General features: G+C 38.6%; 1 protein-coding gene across 17 annotated transcripts in view; it reads right to left on the bottom strand.

Annotated features, from left to right (window-relative positions):
- Positions 1-4,025: 4,025 nt before the first annotated feature.
- The window catches only part of LOC102006600 (ATP-binding cassette sub-family G member 2-like), a 150,829-nt gene continuing 139,033 nt past the window's right edge, over positions 4,026-15,821 (bottom strand). For 8 of the 17 annotated variants that reach the window (XM_013516146.1, XM_013516145.1, XM_013516147.1 and 5 more), the window contains 5 exons: positions 9,737-9,861; positions 8,140-8,294; positions 7,077-7,166; positions 6,152-6,237; positions 4,026-4,236 (listed from right to left, as the gene is read on the bottom strand). In XM_013516146.1, the coding sequence (XP_013371600.1) occupies positions 4,089-4,236; positions 6,152-6,237; positions 7,077-7,166; positions 8,140-8,294; positions 9,737-9,861 (604 nt within the window). In that variant the 3' untranslated portion in view covers positions 4,026-4,088. Of the gene's footprint in view, positions 4,237-6,151; positions 6,238-7,076; positions 7,167-8,139; positions 8,295-9,736; positions 9,862-9,893; positions 9,958-15,821 lie in introns of those variants that run through there. The other 9 variants (XR_001234730.1, XM_013516154.1, XR_001234729.1 and 6 more) reach the window with 8 other exon arrangements.

Genomic DNA, 15,821 nt, shown 5'->3' with positions numbered 1-15,821 from the left:
ACAGAATAATGGCCTTCCAGATATGTCCTTGCTTTAATCTGTAGAAAATATGTTAGACCACAGGGAAAAGGAGAATTAAGGTTATAGGTGAAAGTACGGCTACCATCAAATGTCTTCAAAAATGTTAATTAGAATTGGAAGAGGGCCACAGAGATTATCAGAGAGATATGATAATATAATCAGGGTCAGAGAGGCACTCTGTTCCCGCTTTCACAGGTGGAGCCAAGGAAGGAAGGTGGCCTCTACAAGCTTGAAAGAGTTCCAGAGTAAAGCAGACATTTGGACATGTTTTATGTAGTTCAGCAGATAAATCCATGTTGGACTTCTGACCTATGCATATGTAAGGTGATAAATTTACATTAAGTCAGTAAGGTAGTGGTAATTTGTACAGCAGTAATAAAACATTATTATAGATGTGTTCCAACATTCATTATTTTCTCTAATCTGTTATTTGGTAATTCACACCTCTGTACTGCAAAACACACCAGGTTTTCTCTGCTTTCAGGGCACAATAGTCAACACAGACTTCAGTGACTTTAAAAAGAGGTTTCTCCCCTCTAGGAAGAAGCAAGCAAAGAACTATGTACCAGACATCTTCTGGCTGTCCTTTAATCCAATTCAACTCTGACACTATGTGGCTAGAACTAATACCACTCAGGTCCCACAGCCTGAGGGGCCAGTTCCCAAGTGCAACATGACTTCTGATTTATTTGCAAGTCCAGACCTCTGGAACTTCTGACTGACCCACTGACCAAACATCAGGTTCTTGGGAACCGGTTCTCAGGTTCCGGCAATTTTCTAGAGTAACTCACAGAATGCAGGGAGACAAATTCACCTGTTTACTTTAAACTTTATTTTAAAGGATAAAAACAATCAGCCAAGTGAAGATAATGAGGGAAGATGGGTAAAAATCTAGAAGGGCCCTGAGCACTGAGGCTTCTGTCCCCTTGGAGCTGGGGTGCACCTCACCTCACAGGACACGGCTGGATTGTTGTTCACCATTCTGCAGGCCTTCACATGCATAGACGTTCTCTGGGCCCTGTCTGTTTAGATATTCAGGAGACCTCCTTACCTGAGTATGATGGAACTATGGACAAGGTGATTGGGCAAAAAGATGGTTTGAGAACCGCTGACTTGACAGAGAAACCCAGCAAGACCATCTGCTCAGATCCCTCAACATGTCGTCTTTGAGGCAATGTGGCAAGACTGGATCTGAAGCATTTACTGCATACTTCCAGATAATGAGCTGTAGCTGCTTCTAAAAATGGCTTGCTAAGTAAGTGTTACGGGGTTTTGGGTTGCTCACCTCTTCGTCTGGAGTTGGATTCCTGGTTCTTGTCTCAAGCAAAGAATTGAATAAAAGGTGCAGTAGGCAGTGGCAAAGATTACTTGAAAAAGTAAAAGTGAAAACTGAGGGAGAAACCACTCTGCAGAATGAGCTTGGAAGAAGTAAAAGAAGAAAAAGCAATAAAAGGACACCCTGGCAAAAGCAGGGCAGGCTACCACAAGGAAAGCTACGACAGAGACCTTGTCTTGGCATTTGTGTCCTTTTACATTGTTCAGATCTGGAGGAACCCACAAGAACTTCCACATAAAGGTCCTGAAAGGCCACTGGGTACACAAATTAGTGGACTTCTGCAGAGTGTCTGGAGTGTATCTATACCTACTCAAACCACATGGCATGAAGCCATTTGCAAGCAGCAATTCTGGGTACACTTACACACAACACACACACACACACACACACACACACACACACACACACGGGCACACACACTCGGTCTCAGGAGTGAATACAGCCTGCAGCAAACAACATACCTCACTCTGGATAGTGAGAAAGACATGGCTTGGCTACCAATCAGTTTGGGAGGTTAGAGGGAAATTACCCCAGGCTAAAACTGTGACCTGACCCCAACCCAAACTTTGCACCTCATGAAATTCAACCGTTAGAAGAACCAGTAAGACACTTCTCCAATCTAAGCACCCTAGGTAGGAGGAATTTTTCAAACTTAAGTTTTCCTATCTCCCTTTTTCAGCATATTTAGCCAGCAAGGAAATGCACATAAAACTACACTGCAATGTCATTTCTAGTCAGAATGGGTATCATCAAGAAAACAAAAGTTATAAATACTGGGGAGGTTGAGGGGACAAAGGAACCATTAGATACTGCTACTGGAAATATAAACTAACAAAGCCATTATAGAAATCAGTATGGCGGTTCCACAAAAAAACTAAAAATGGAACTACCATATGATCAGCTATACAACGTGGTTTATTCCTTTTGAATGAATCTAAAGCAGCATATCATAGAGACAATTGCATCACCATGCTAATCACACACTATCCACAAGAGCCAAGTTACAGATTCAGTCAAGACCACTGCCAGCAGATAAATGGTTGAAGAAAATGTGGCATATACACACAGTGGAGTTTTACTCAGCCACAGAGAAAGATGACATTGTCTGTTGGAAATGGACAGAAATGGAGATCACCATGTTGCGCAAAATAAGGCAGACTCAGAAAGACAAATATTTTATGATTTCTCTCAGATGTAGAAACTTGGAAAAAAGACATAAAATTAGAAGGGAAACTATTAGAAAAGACGAATGGGGTCAGGTAGAGGAAAGAGCAGAGGGTAAAAGGTGACGGGGTATGATTGAAGTATTCTGTATGAATGTATGAGAATGTTATAAAAATGTTATTCTGCATAATATACACTGAGGATGTGGATCACTTCAAACATGGGTGCACATCCTCATACATCTGGAGGAAACAGTTATGCTTTTTATTACTGTTGCCTGAAGTTGAATATATATATGAGGAAAAGAGCCATAGTTCTTGACTTACTGAAAAACCTTGACATTTGGTATATAATTCCTCTATAAGAGTTTTATAGAAAACTAAGAATATGATCATTACTCAGTTACTCAATATATACTTGTCAAATAGCCAGTTCCTGCAAGACACTGAGTCCACAGTAGTCAGGAGCGTAAAAGAAAAGCAAAGCAAATGCAAAAGGCAATTATGCTAAACCAAGTTTTTTTTTTTTTAATCTCTGTTCCAATAGAGAAACCATAAATCCTTGGTCAAACTGCAACAAAAACTATGGATGACATTTTAAAGAGTCTGCACCATGGGGGAGGCAAGTTAAACTTTGATGAATTTCAAGAGTATCTCAAAGTGTAGGAATCACACTTCCTGGGTCCCCAGAAAGTCCCCCCTTCTAGAGATAAATTCTTGGTGAAAAGGGTGTTTCTGGCAAATATTCATTTCTATGAATATTCAATATTCATAGAAAGGCACTTGATGTTTCTCAATGTCAGGTATCTTTCTAGAACATGCTGTGAGATCAAGATTGGCCCCATTCAACACTTTCTCCCGTTTTTCCTGCATTTTGATGTCTCTGTGTTTGGTTTGGGCCATGTGCAGGATGAATCCATCTGTATCCTCTCAGTAACTGCATACTGATGTAGAGGCTGCACCAATGTTCAACAAGTCTGACCAGTGCAGAGACCAACAACTGACTGAACATGAACTTCAGAAGATAAGAGACCATTCAGAAAAGAGAAGGTCGGTCTGGTCTTATAGAGAACGACGGGATCCAACACCCATGATGTGTTGTGGGCTACAGTAAGCGGTGGGATATTACAAATCTCTCTCTCTCTCCCCTCCTCCCTTCCCTCCCTCCTCTCCCCTCTCCTTATGTACTAGTACCAATTGCTCAAAACGCTTATATATATGAATATATATTCATACTACTTTATTTATACTCATAAGTAAAGCAAAATGAATATGAAACAGTCAAAGTAAAGAGTAATGTAAAACTAACATGCAAATACTGGATTATGATGAAGGTAAAAAGTGTATTCCATAAATACACATATGCACAGAGACTGAGCTACAATTTTAGCTTAGTTGGCACTAGATTGCTAGTAGTCAGCTTGAAATAGAAGCTTAATTAGTTGCCTACATGGTATGATAGCAAGTAAACATAAAGATAACAATAACAAAAACAAACCATCGGATATTTAAAATATATCAAGTGTTTTTTTAATGTGGGGGTAATTTATAGTAAATTAAAGGGGAATTTAAGGATGTTTCCTAAGAAACAATAATTTTAGGTAAGCAATGGTGAGGAAGATGATCATCATACAAGCCAAAGCTACATGATTCTTCCACAAGCCCCAAGGTGAGAGATCAGTGTCATAGGTGGTCAAGTATTCATCACCATAGCATCTGAAATGCAACACAGAAAGAACACAACTTCATTTCTAGGATCAGTCAGACATTACCCAGTATATTCACTGTTTCTTTGTTAAAGAAATCTACATGTTAAAAAATTGTTAGTAGTAGTTTATCTCTTCACATATAATAGCTAATAATCATTGGCTGCTTACAATATTGTTACAAATTTCATACTCAACAACTTGTACTTCATAGTTTATTTAATCCATAAAACAATCCAAGAGGTACAGATACTTGCACAGTTAAAGGAGGAGGGAAACCAGGTTGAAATAACTCGGCTAAGTGTGCAGAGTCACACTATGAGCCAAATTTTTAGTTTCTTAAGATTCATTTATTTCAAGTGTATAATGCTGCTCTCTTCAAAGGAAATATTATCCAGTAACTTTTTATTTTCTTTTGATGGAGAAATTCTAGGTTTTAATCAACAACACCTGCGGCCCTTGCTAAGCTGATCAAGCTCTTTATAGTTCTGCTCACCAAGACAGCATTCCACAACATAGGCTAAAAATTCCAAAAGTAGGACCAGTGGGGAGCAAGGGCTTCAAGCCAGAGCCATGTCCCATCAGAGCTGGCACTAAGACGGCCAAGCACTGTAGATTCTCAGCTGTAGGACTTTCCCCACAGACCTGAGGTTGTTGCTGGAGCAGATGGAGGATCCTGGAGCGGGTTAGAAAAGCAGCTGGTACTAAAAACACCTGGTGCAACCACAGTTACTGCCTGCTACCATTTCTCGTTCTCTCTTAGGATTCAGCAGTTCCACCAACACCAGCGGCCTCTCTTTACAGCAAGAGCAGCTCCCTCCTTTCCTTGGAGGATGAGCTTTAAAGGAGTGTGAAGCCCATGGTAGTTCCTCATCTGGTCCCACTTTTCCTGTCCACGTTCCCTGGCCATTAGGCTGGCAGTCACTTTGTGCTAGACACCACGCCCAGGTCAAACAAAAAATGAATGGGTAAATAATCTCTACATAGAGGTTTTTCCTGACAAATAATAAAACATAAAAATATATTACTAAAAGTTACTTCTACATATTTGAACATTCCAAAGAAATTTAGGATTCCATCATATTAACAATCATAGAAAAAGAAAATATTAAAACTTCAAAATAAGATCCTCTAAAGTGAGCATTTCTCTTTTGAAGCTATTATGCAAAAATGACATTCCAAAAATTTAGTAAAATGTATTTCATTCATTGTAGGATACATCCTCTCATAGGGGGTGTTCTGAGTCAATTTATACACATACAAACCACCTCTTATTTCATGATTTTACCAAATGCATGAGGTGGAGGGAAAGCCAAGATCCTAGGGGATAGGTGGAGAGCAACATTCACTCCCTTCGTGGTATAGCTGCTCTTTCAGTCATTACTACTTTACATAGGCTAGGCCCTGAGGTATCACATAATCCATTCAGTTCAGAGGTCATATGACTAACCTATTAAAGCAACCCATTGCAAACTCAAATGTTATACAGTGTAAGAACTCAAACCCACAAACCAAATATTAGAAGGCCCCAAATAGTCCTCAACATTAAATATAATTTGGACTGTGGTAGAATACAGGAGTTCTACAGCATGTTCACATGCATTAGTGTAAAACGACTCAAATTAGGAAACAGGGACATAGATCTTTTGCAAATGGGAAAGGGATCGAGGTAGAGGGAAGGGAGAAGGGAAAGTGGATGTAAAAAGAATTAAGATGTGCTTTGTACATATACCAACTCACTGTGATGAATGTAGTCATTATGTACTGCAAACATGTACTAATCAAAGTAAAAATTTGATAAAGATATAGAAATAGGTCCATAAAGGTTGTTGCTCTGAAAGGACTCATACTAGCTCTAAGCCAGGGCCGTTCCACAACACACCACAGCAGGTCCAGACGTGCTAGGACACTGAGTGCAGACTTACATGATATAGTTGAGACAGCTGCTGCTTTCTGTGGCATTGAGTCCTGCACAATAGATTTGTCCCAGAAACTCATTGTGCTGCAAAGCCTGTAACACAAGCAAAAGCAGAGCAAGGTAAACACTGGTTTTAAATTTCAAAAAATTTACCAAGAATTATCAGAATAACACCCATTAGCTGAATCCTTATTTTTAAAAATGTATCAATTTTCACATTCACAGTCCTTGTCAAGGCAAAGGAATTGAAGTTATTCACTTCCTGGCAGTGAAGAGCACTAAGTATGATACATCACTTCAAACTGCTCAAGAGAGGACCCTTCTGTCTGTACTACCCAGTGTCTTTCTTCTTCCCCTGATTTTATAACCCCATGTACACTGTGCAAAACGGTACAGTGATGCTCAATGAATATTGTTGATTTTTGGCAACAACCTTCTTTCTAGTTTTCACCAAAACTGGTTGTAATTACAGGAGTTAAAAATCTCACTTACTATATTAAGGAAGACAAGGTTTCTTTGGAGCTGACTGGCTTACTAAAGTCAGTATGGCTATGACTCTGATATGCTTTATGGTTTTTGCTTTTCTTCTATTTTTCCTTTTGATACAAACTATGTGTTCTAGCCTCTACCCTCTCTTATTTCCTTACTTAGTGAAACACAATATCTTGTCCATCAATTAGTCAGTGATTCCCTTTTACTCTGTGATTACCGGCCCTTCATTTCCCTTAAACAACTCGGGGGTCAAGGAAACCCAGATGATACCCTAACCTTGTGCTGAACACGCTTAGTAGGAAATTGTCATCTACTGCTCATAAAATAAAATTATGAAGCAGTCAATCACAGCTAATGGCCAGAGAAAAGAGACAGCCTGAGTTTGTGTTGATGGTGCCCAGCGTGGTCACCCGTAAGAACCACAGACAAGGACAACTTACCATGAAGCCATAATGAGGAATGCTGAGGTACTGAAGCCACAAGAGCTGCGGTGCCATGGTTTCAAAGTACAGTGACATCGCCAAAAAAATCTTTAAAAAAAAACCCAAACCCATATGTCAGAACTGGTCCAGTGATTCTGAGAAATTCTCACAAGCTCTTCTTCAAGAATTTCACAACCTTCTAAATATTTCTGCTAGGACCAACTTTTGCAACTTCTTTCCACTACTCTACTTACTTACCTTCCTCCTCTGCATGAGGATACTTATGCGTAACTAAGGCTGCTTACAGTTTTAAAAGATGTACAATACATTTTAAACTGTATTTCCATTTATTTGGGAGAGTCTTAATTATCACGGCTAAGCCCTCAGCATTCTCCGTCACTGCACACAACAGAAACGTAAGTACAGTCATCCCTCAGTATGTGAGACAGACTGATTCCAGGACTGCTCCCTCCCCTAGGAAGGAAATCTAGAGATGCCTAAGTCTCTTATTTTTAATCAGGCATAGTATTTGCATGTAACTCACATATAGCCTTTCTTTATGCTTTAAATATACACATCCTCTGTATTTCAAATTATCTCTATATCTCTTATGATACCTTAAACAATATAAATGGTATGTAAACAGTTTATACTGTATAATATAGGGAATGATTACAAGAAAAAGTTGCACCTTCAGTGCAGATACAATATTTACTTCATATAGTTTTGATCCATGGTTGTTTGAATCTTTGAATACAGAACCCATGGACATAAAGTTATGAGATGCAAAATGGGATTAAGTTTCATAAACTATTTTGTAAACTATAATGAGCTAATGGTATGAGTCATATGGTCTGAAGGCCAATTGTACTATTCTGACACCAGTGCTATCTGTTTCCACTAACCACAAATCTAGAAACAAAAAAGAATGACCCTTTTTACTTTTTGTTTAAACAGGAACTTCAAAATGCATTATCAGAGTCCCATGTACAGAATCCCCGAAGCAGGTTTTACAGGACAGACGAATGTGCAAGAAGAAAGAAGGGGAAAAATTCCCGAGAGAAGCACAGTTTATACTCACCATCATAAAGAGAAAATAGATGTTCATGAGAAGGGTTGTTATGGACACCCCATTCTGACCCACTGCTATGGCCAGTGCCAAGGAACTGGCTGAGTAACGCACCATCATTAGCGTAAAAGTCATGGTAAGGAAAGCCTTCAGCTCTGGCTTTGATCCTTAGAAGGAAAAGAAGGGGTTAGTTCAGCTGTCTGGCTTATTGTGAATGTCTACTGTGCATATAACACAACAGTACCGCCATTGTGAGAAACCAGTATTAGAATAAAAAAAATTACCCACTATCCAACTATCCTGGCAAATCAATGTCATTGTCCCCTCCATGTAGTTGCATAGAGTTATCATGGAGTTTTCTCTTTCACATTCACTGCAAAAGCACTTTTCCACCCAGCACCTATGCTCTTGTGTGTGTGCTAATGAATCTGAGTCCCTGAGATGGAAAGCCCCAGGAAACACGACAGGCCAAAATTCTCCTACTTTCTCTCACAGGAAACTTGGCTACAACTGTTCCCTTACCCAGATCGCTATAGCACTGTTTGCTGAGATGGCACTAGTGGGAAGACTGGGGTAAGGATTCCATGACTCCTGGGGTTTCAGTGTCTGTGGGAGGGAAAAGGCCTCCATAACATAAGTCCTCTAGACAAAACATCACATAACTCTGAGATGCAAAATGGGACTAAGTTTCATAAACTACTTTGTAAACTATAATGAGCTAAGGTATGTAAACTATAATGAGCTAATCTTCATATGGTCTGAAGATTTTGGAAGAGCCACAAGACTATCAAATAGATGTTTAGGGGTCTGTATTACACGCTTGATTCTTTACGACCCATTTCTTATTTGGAAAATGGCAGGTTAAAGCACTATCAGTGTTTCTTATTGTGCGCTGTACTGACAAACATAGATAACTCTGGTATGTGTGTTTCCATGTATGTGTGCATGTGTGTATATCTATGTATGTATCATGAAATATATGGATATTCTGAGGCAATGAACCTGGGATGAAGCCTAAATATATAACACAAATGAATCCATCTACATTCTTCAAAGAAGTATTTTTATTTAATCAATAAACCTCAGAAGTCACCAGTTTTCCCTCATGCAAGAAAGGGACAGGTGTGGAATCTTCTTGGAGGTTCTGCTTTTTTGTCTGATGCTGGCTCTTTCTGAATACAAGAGTGGAACATTCTCTGATTTTCAGTCCTCTATCTCTCCACAGATATTAGAGATTTACAGACTGATTCATTTTATCTCTATACAGAGATATATGTGGACAGATACGGAGAATATAATATAGATAGGCAATGAATACCCTATCTCCTTTAGCATAGTCTCAAATAGTTTATAAATTTTTCAAATGTCTGTGTATGATACACAGTATCTCTCAGTACAATGCAGTTTTATAAGTCAGTTTAATAGGTCAATTGGGGTAAGGCTTTCAGAAAAATGCCCAAACTGGACAGCTACTTCAGAGAGTTCACAGTGGGTATGTGCTTCCCTAGTCACAGCTTGATTTATACTTTTGACAATAATGAACATGCCTGCAAAGAGAAACAGGTTTTACCTCATATCCAAGGTACAGATGCACTTCTTTGTTACCTACCTAGCATGAAGTAAGGAATACAAGTAAATAAAATACTTGGCAACAACCTCCTGGGTAGTAGTTCACATAATAGTTTCCCAAGGTAGTAGGATGATAGTCTGTAATATCCACTGATATACTCATGTCTACAGAAGAAAACACACATCATATATCTTACTTTTAAAAAGCAGAGATCAGGAGATGAGATGCTTCCTGTATAGACTTCTGTTACCACCAGGGACCTGACAAGATAGAGTCCCACATCACCCAGGCATACTCCCCATATCCTTTACCCTCACAAGTGCCAACCCTCCTTGCTGTGACCTCCCTCACTACACATCCCTCCTGCTGACAGTCACACTGACCCAGAAGCCCTTCCAGTACAGAGTCTGTGTCTCCTCCCTCTCCTCATGAACTCTGCTTCTCTTCTGATGCTGGCTCTCTCCAAAGAACGGCACTTCAGGGCTAACCTACATGGTCACGGGGATTTGTTTCTCTCCACTCTTGATTGTGAGGAAAGTGACATGGCTATTTTCCAAGGTCCCCAGTGTAGTTTCAAATTATTACACTCTTTTCACTTCTACCACTCTCATGGTAAAACAGAGAACACGTCTTTTTTCAATAATCACACCTCTAACAAACAACTCATCCACTAAAGCCTAACCTACATGTATAATCCCAAAGTTTTCCACCAGTATCCTTCCTCACTTCTTCCCTGTCCAGGAAGAAGTGACATGAGAATATGGCTAAACATCTTCCATCTTTGAAAAACACAAGGAACACAACCAGCCTACTCCTTACTGGAAAGCTGGCATCTGGTTCTGTCCACGTCCCCATCACTGAGGGATAATGTTGGTCATACCCTTTCTCAACTTTATTTCCTCTTCTCCAACTTGCTACTGAGCACAATACATGGTCTCTGAAGATTTGCAAGTTTTTCTTGGAGGGTCATCACGACTTGCTATTTGTCTAAAACATGAAATTATTTTCAGGCTCTTCCTTATTGATTTCTTGTAGCATTGGGATTTGCTGACCATATCTTAACTTTGAAATATCTTTCCCTTATTAGCAGGCCACATATGCTCGAGTTTTCACCCCACCTCTGCCAGCTTTTTCTCAATACTGATAGCTCTGACACATATTTCTAAAGCTCATGTTATGCACAAGTACATACAATTTACATGTGTAAATTAGACAAATAAATAAATAAAAAAGAAAAGACTCTAGTAAACAGTAAGAGATAGCTTCTTTGGTCCAAGTCTAGATGTACCCCAGAGTCACCGATGTTCCTTCTCAGAACAGTGAACCAGGTTTCACTGCTACTCAGGTTTGCAGTTAAGGCATGTGCGAGCTCAAACAACTGCCTAGGGACCTCAGTCCCAGAAGCCCCCATTCCACGACGTCATGGTTCACACCTGAGGCCCAGAAGAGACTGGTGTACTCCATCAACTGCCTGGGAACTTGGAACCCAGTGGCCCAGCCACCTGTCAATCTGCAAACATTGTGGCTCACAGCTGAGGCCCATACACCCTGAATCAACTGCCTGGGTACACTGGCCCCAGTGAGTCACATTCTACCATCATTGTGGTTCAAAGTAGAGGCCCACAAGAGCAGAGTCAACTGCCTGGGGATCCCAGGCCCAGTGGACCACCTCCCACCACCATGGTGGGGCAAGTCTGACACCCAGGAAAACTACAGACCCTAGAGACCTTTGGTGAGCTGCCCAGAAAGAGTGAGGCTTGGTGCTTTACCTCTGGCATCCAAAATGACAAAGCAAAGGAGCAAAATGTAATCTCAGAACTCCATCTCATCCAGAACAAATTCAGGAGACATTGACATAGAAGAATTTAAAAGTCACACATCTGAAGTCTCTCAAATGATTGCAACTGAAGTAAAGAAAAAACTCCATCAGGTCATAAAAGATATCAGATCAGAAATAATCTCTTAGGGAAAGAAATGAAATGACAACAGTAATGAAAGAATTGCTCAGCACATTTAAACAAGACATATGTAAAAAAATAGATGAGCAAAGGAAAATTATGGAAATGTTAAATGAACAATATAGGAAAGAACAAGAATGCATGATACAGATTCAACGAGATACCCAGGAAATAAAAATTTCCATTGAAAGCTAGAAAAACCACTTGAATGAAGCCAAGGATAGACTTTAGATCTTGAAAACAGCATTACAGCTAGTGATTGTGAAAAGAAAGATCTCTTAAAAATAACAAGGATCCAGGAAACATCAATTCAACAGCTGTAAGACGATGGAAAGAAAAATAATGTAAGACTTATAGGGGTCAACAAAACAGCAGGAGTCAACACAAATAACATAAAAAGAATATTTGCAGAAGTAACAGCAGAAAATTTCCCAAGCATGGGAAAAGAATCCAACATACAGGTAAGTGAGGCACATAGAACTGAACTAGCCATACCCAAAATAAAACTACACCCAGACATATAATAATCAAGATCCCAGAAATCCAGCAAAAGAACAGAATATTAAGAGCTATTAGAGAAAAGAAACAGATCACCTATAAAGGAAAGCCCTTCAGAATCACGGCAGACTTCTCAACACAAACCATCCAGTCAAGAAGTGCTTGGAGTAGAATATTTCAGGTTCTGAGACACAACAGCTTCTAACCAAGACTGATGTATTCTGCAAAACAATACTTCAAATGCAATGGAGATATAAAATATTTCCATGACAAGAACAACTGAAAAACTTTATAAGTGCCATAATAACTCTACAAAAAGTACTACAAGATATTCTAGAAAAAAGTAAAAATGACCATAATTTCAGGAACAACAATACAAAGGAACCACTTAGCACAGCAAGCAGAGAGAAAAGTAGGAAACCAACAGCAGGTAAATAACACGATAAAGATAAGCCAACACATACCAGTTATAACCATTAATGTAAATGGCCACAATTCACCAATAAAAGCAGACTGGCAGAGTGGATCAAGAAATGAAGTCCAACAATATGCTGTATACAAGAAATACGTTTAACTCAAAAGGAAATTCATAGATTGAAAGTCAAAGGACGTAAAACTATACTGCACATGACAGGAACCCAGAAAAAAGCAGGAGTAGCTATTCTGTTTGCAGACAATGCAAACTTCAAACCAAGAATGATCAAAAGAGATAAAGAAGGTCACTACATACTTGTCAGGGGAAAACTTTAAGAGAAACAGATAATAATCATAAATATGTATACCCTAAATATGGTAGCACCCAATGATATAAGACAAATTGTAATAGACATTAAAATGCAAATAACTAATAATACTATTGTAATGAGGGACCTTAACACCCCATTGACACAAAGACTTAGGTCAGCTGGACAAAAAATCAGCAAAGAAGTAACAGAATGGAACAAAAATTGTGAACAAATGGACTTAGTAGACATTTACAGTGTTCCATCCCACAACATCAGAATACACATTCTTCTCAGGTGCACATGGGATGTTCTCTAAAATAGACCATATGCTAGCACACAGTACATGCTTAAGTAAATGCAAAGGAACTGAAATTATCCCATGCATACTATCAGACCATAGTGAAATGAAATTGGAAATTAATGACAAAAGAAATCATAAAAACTCCATAAACACATGGAAATTAAATAACAGTCAATTGAACAACCAAGGGCACATGGATGAAATTAAAGAGAAATTAAGCAATATCTGCAAACAAACAAAAACATACATACAACTTACTGGAATCTGTGTGATGCAATGAAAGCAGTCCTCAGAGGGAAGATTATAGCAGTGAACTCACACATCAGGTAAAAAGAATGAGAACAAATAAATAGCCTACTGCTGCACCTCAAACTTTTAGAACAAGTCAAGCCAAAAGCCCAAAGAAGGGAGGAAATTGTAAAGATCAGGGCAGAAATTAATGCAATTGAGATGAAGGAAACACTACAAAGAATTAAAGAATCAAAGAGTTGGTTCTACGAAAGAAAAATAAAATTGGTAAGTGTTTAGCCAACCTTATCAAATTAAGGAAAGAAAAAACTCAAATTCACATAATAAGGAATGAAAAGGATGAAATCACTATGGATCCTACAGAAATTCAGAAGATCATCAATATCTACTTTGACAATCCTTACTTCTATACAATGAAAAACAATGAAGAAATGGACAGATTCCCAGATACATCCAAATTACCAAAGTTGAATCAAGAAGATATAAAAATCCTGAATAACCCAATATCAATTAATGAAATTGAAAACATGATTAAAAACCTACCAACAAAGCCCAGGTCCTGATGGATTCACAGCTGAATTTTCTAAGACATTCAGACAAGATTTATTGCCAACACTCCTCAATTTCCTTCTTCAAGGAAATTGTAAAGGTAGCAATTCTCCCTAGCTCATTTTGGGAGACAAGTATTGCCCTGATACCAAACCCAGAGAAAGACCCCCCAAAGAAAAGAACAACAGGCCAGTCTCCCTAATGAACATAGATGGAAAGATACTCAATAAAATATTAGCAATCAGAATGCAGCAAGCCATCAGGAAGATTATACACCATAACCAAGTGGGATTCATCCCAGGAATGCAGGGATAGTTCAATATATTCAAATAAATAAATGTAACACACTGTATCAACAGAGTCAAAGGCAAAAAACACATGATCATCTCAATAGATGCAGAAAAAGCTTTTGATAAAGTCCAACACTCATTCATGATAAAAACCCTATAGAAAATAGGAATAGATGATCTTTACCTCACTCTGATCAAAGCCCTCTATGACAAACCAAGAGCCAGCATCACACTAAATGGATAAAACTGAAAGCTTTCACTTTAAAATCAGGAACAAGACAAGGATGTCTACTGTCACCACTCCTGTTCAACATAGTTCTGGAAACATTAACCAGAGCAATTATGCAAGACAGAAAAATAAAAGGAATAAGGAGAGGAAAGGAAGAAGTGAAATTATCATTATTTGTAGATGACATGATACTCTACATGGAAGACCCCAAAAACTCCATGAAAAGTGTCACAGAATTAATCAACAAATTTAGTAGTGTAGCTGGATACAAAGTCAACCCTCAAAAATCAATAGCATTCCTATACACAAACAACAAACACACTGAGAGAGAAATTAAAGAAACCATACACAATAGCAACCAAAAAACTGAAATATTTAGGAATCAATCTAACAAAGTAAAAGACCTACATAGTGAAAATTACAGCACTCTGAAAAAACAGATCGAACAAGATTTCAGAAAATGGAAAGATATTCCTTGCTCATGGATAGTAAGAACCAACATTGTGAAAATGGTCCTACTCCCAAAATTATTGTACAGAGTCAATGCAATCCCAATCAAAATACCACTAGTGTAACTTACAGATATCGAAAAAACATTCCTAAAATTCATCTGGAACCAGAAGAGACCCAGAATAGCAAGAACAATCTTGGGCAACAACAACAAGTCAGTTGGCATCACAACTCCTGACTTGAAATTATACTACAAGGATACTATGATAAAACAACATGATATTGGTAAAAAAGTAGACCTGAGGATCAATGGAAGATGCAGTCATCACCACAAACATACTCATCCACCTTATCTTTGACAAAGGGGTGAAACAAGTTCACTGGAAGAAAGACAGGCTCTTCAACAAATCATGCTGGAAAAACTGCCTTGCCACATGCTGAAGACTAAAACTAGACCCACATCTATCACCATGCACCAAACTCAAAGCAAAATGGATCAAAGATCTAAATATTAAAACAGAAACACTAAATCTATTGCAACAGAAAGTAGGTAAAAATCTTGAAGGCAAAGGGGTATGCAGAGAGTGCATGGACAAAAGCCAAACTGCATGGAAAATAATTCAAAGAATCAACAACTGGGATCTCATCTTATTAAAAAGTTGTTGCACATCTAAAGAAATCACCAGCAGAGTAAAAAGAAAACCCACAAACTGGAAAAAATTTTAGCTGACTGTCCCTCAAAGGACTTCTGTCTACAACATATAAAGAATTTTTAAAAAATCAGTCCCCCCCAAATTCAAAGACCCAATCCAAAAATGGGCATCTGTGATTGTCTTAGTTACTTTTCTCTCATTGCTGAGACAAGATACCCAATG

Source organism: Chinchilla lanigera, unplaced genomic scaffold, assembly GCF_000276665.1.
Source record: "Chinchilla lanigera isolate Chin_1 unplaced genomic scaffold, ChiLan1.0 scaffold00032, whole genome shotgun sequence".
NCBI lineage: Eukaryota > Metazoa > Chordata > Mammalia > Rodentia > Chinchillidae > Chinchilla > Chinchilla lanigera.
This window is presented reverse-complemented; position numbering and strand designations above follow the sequence as displayed.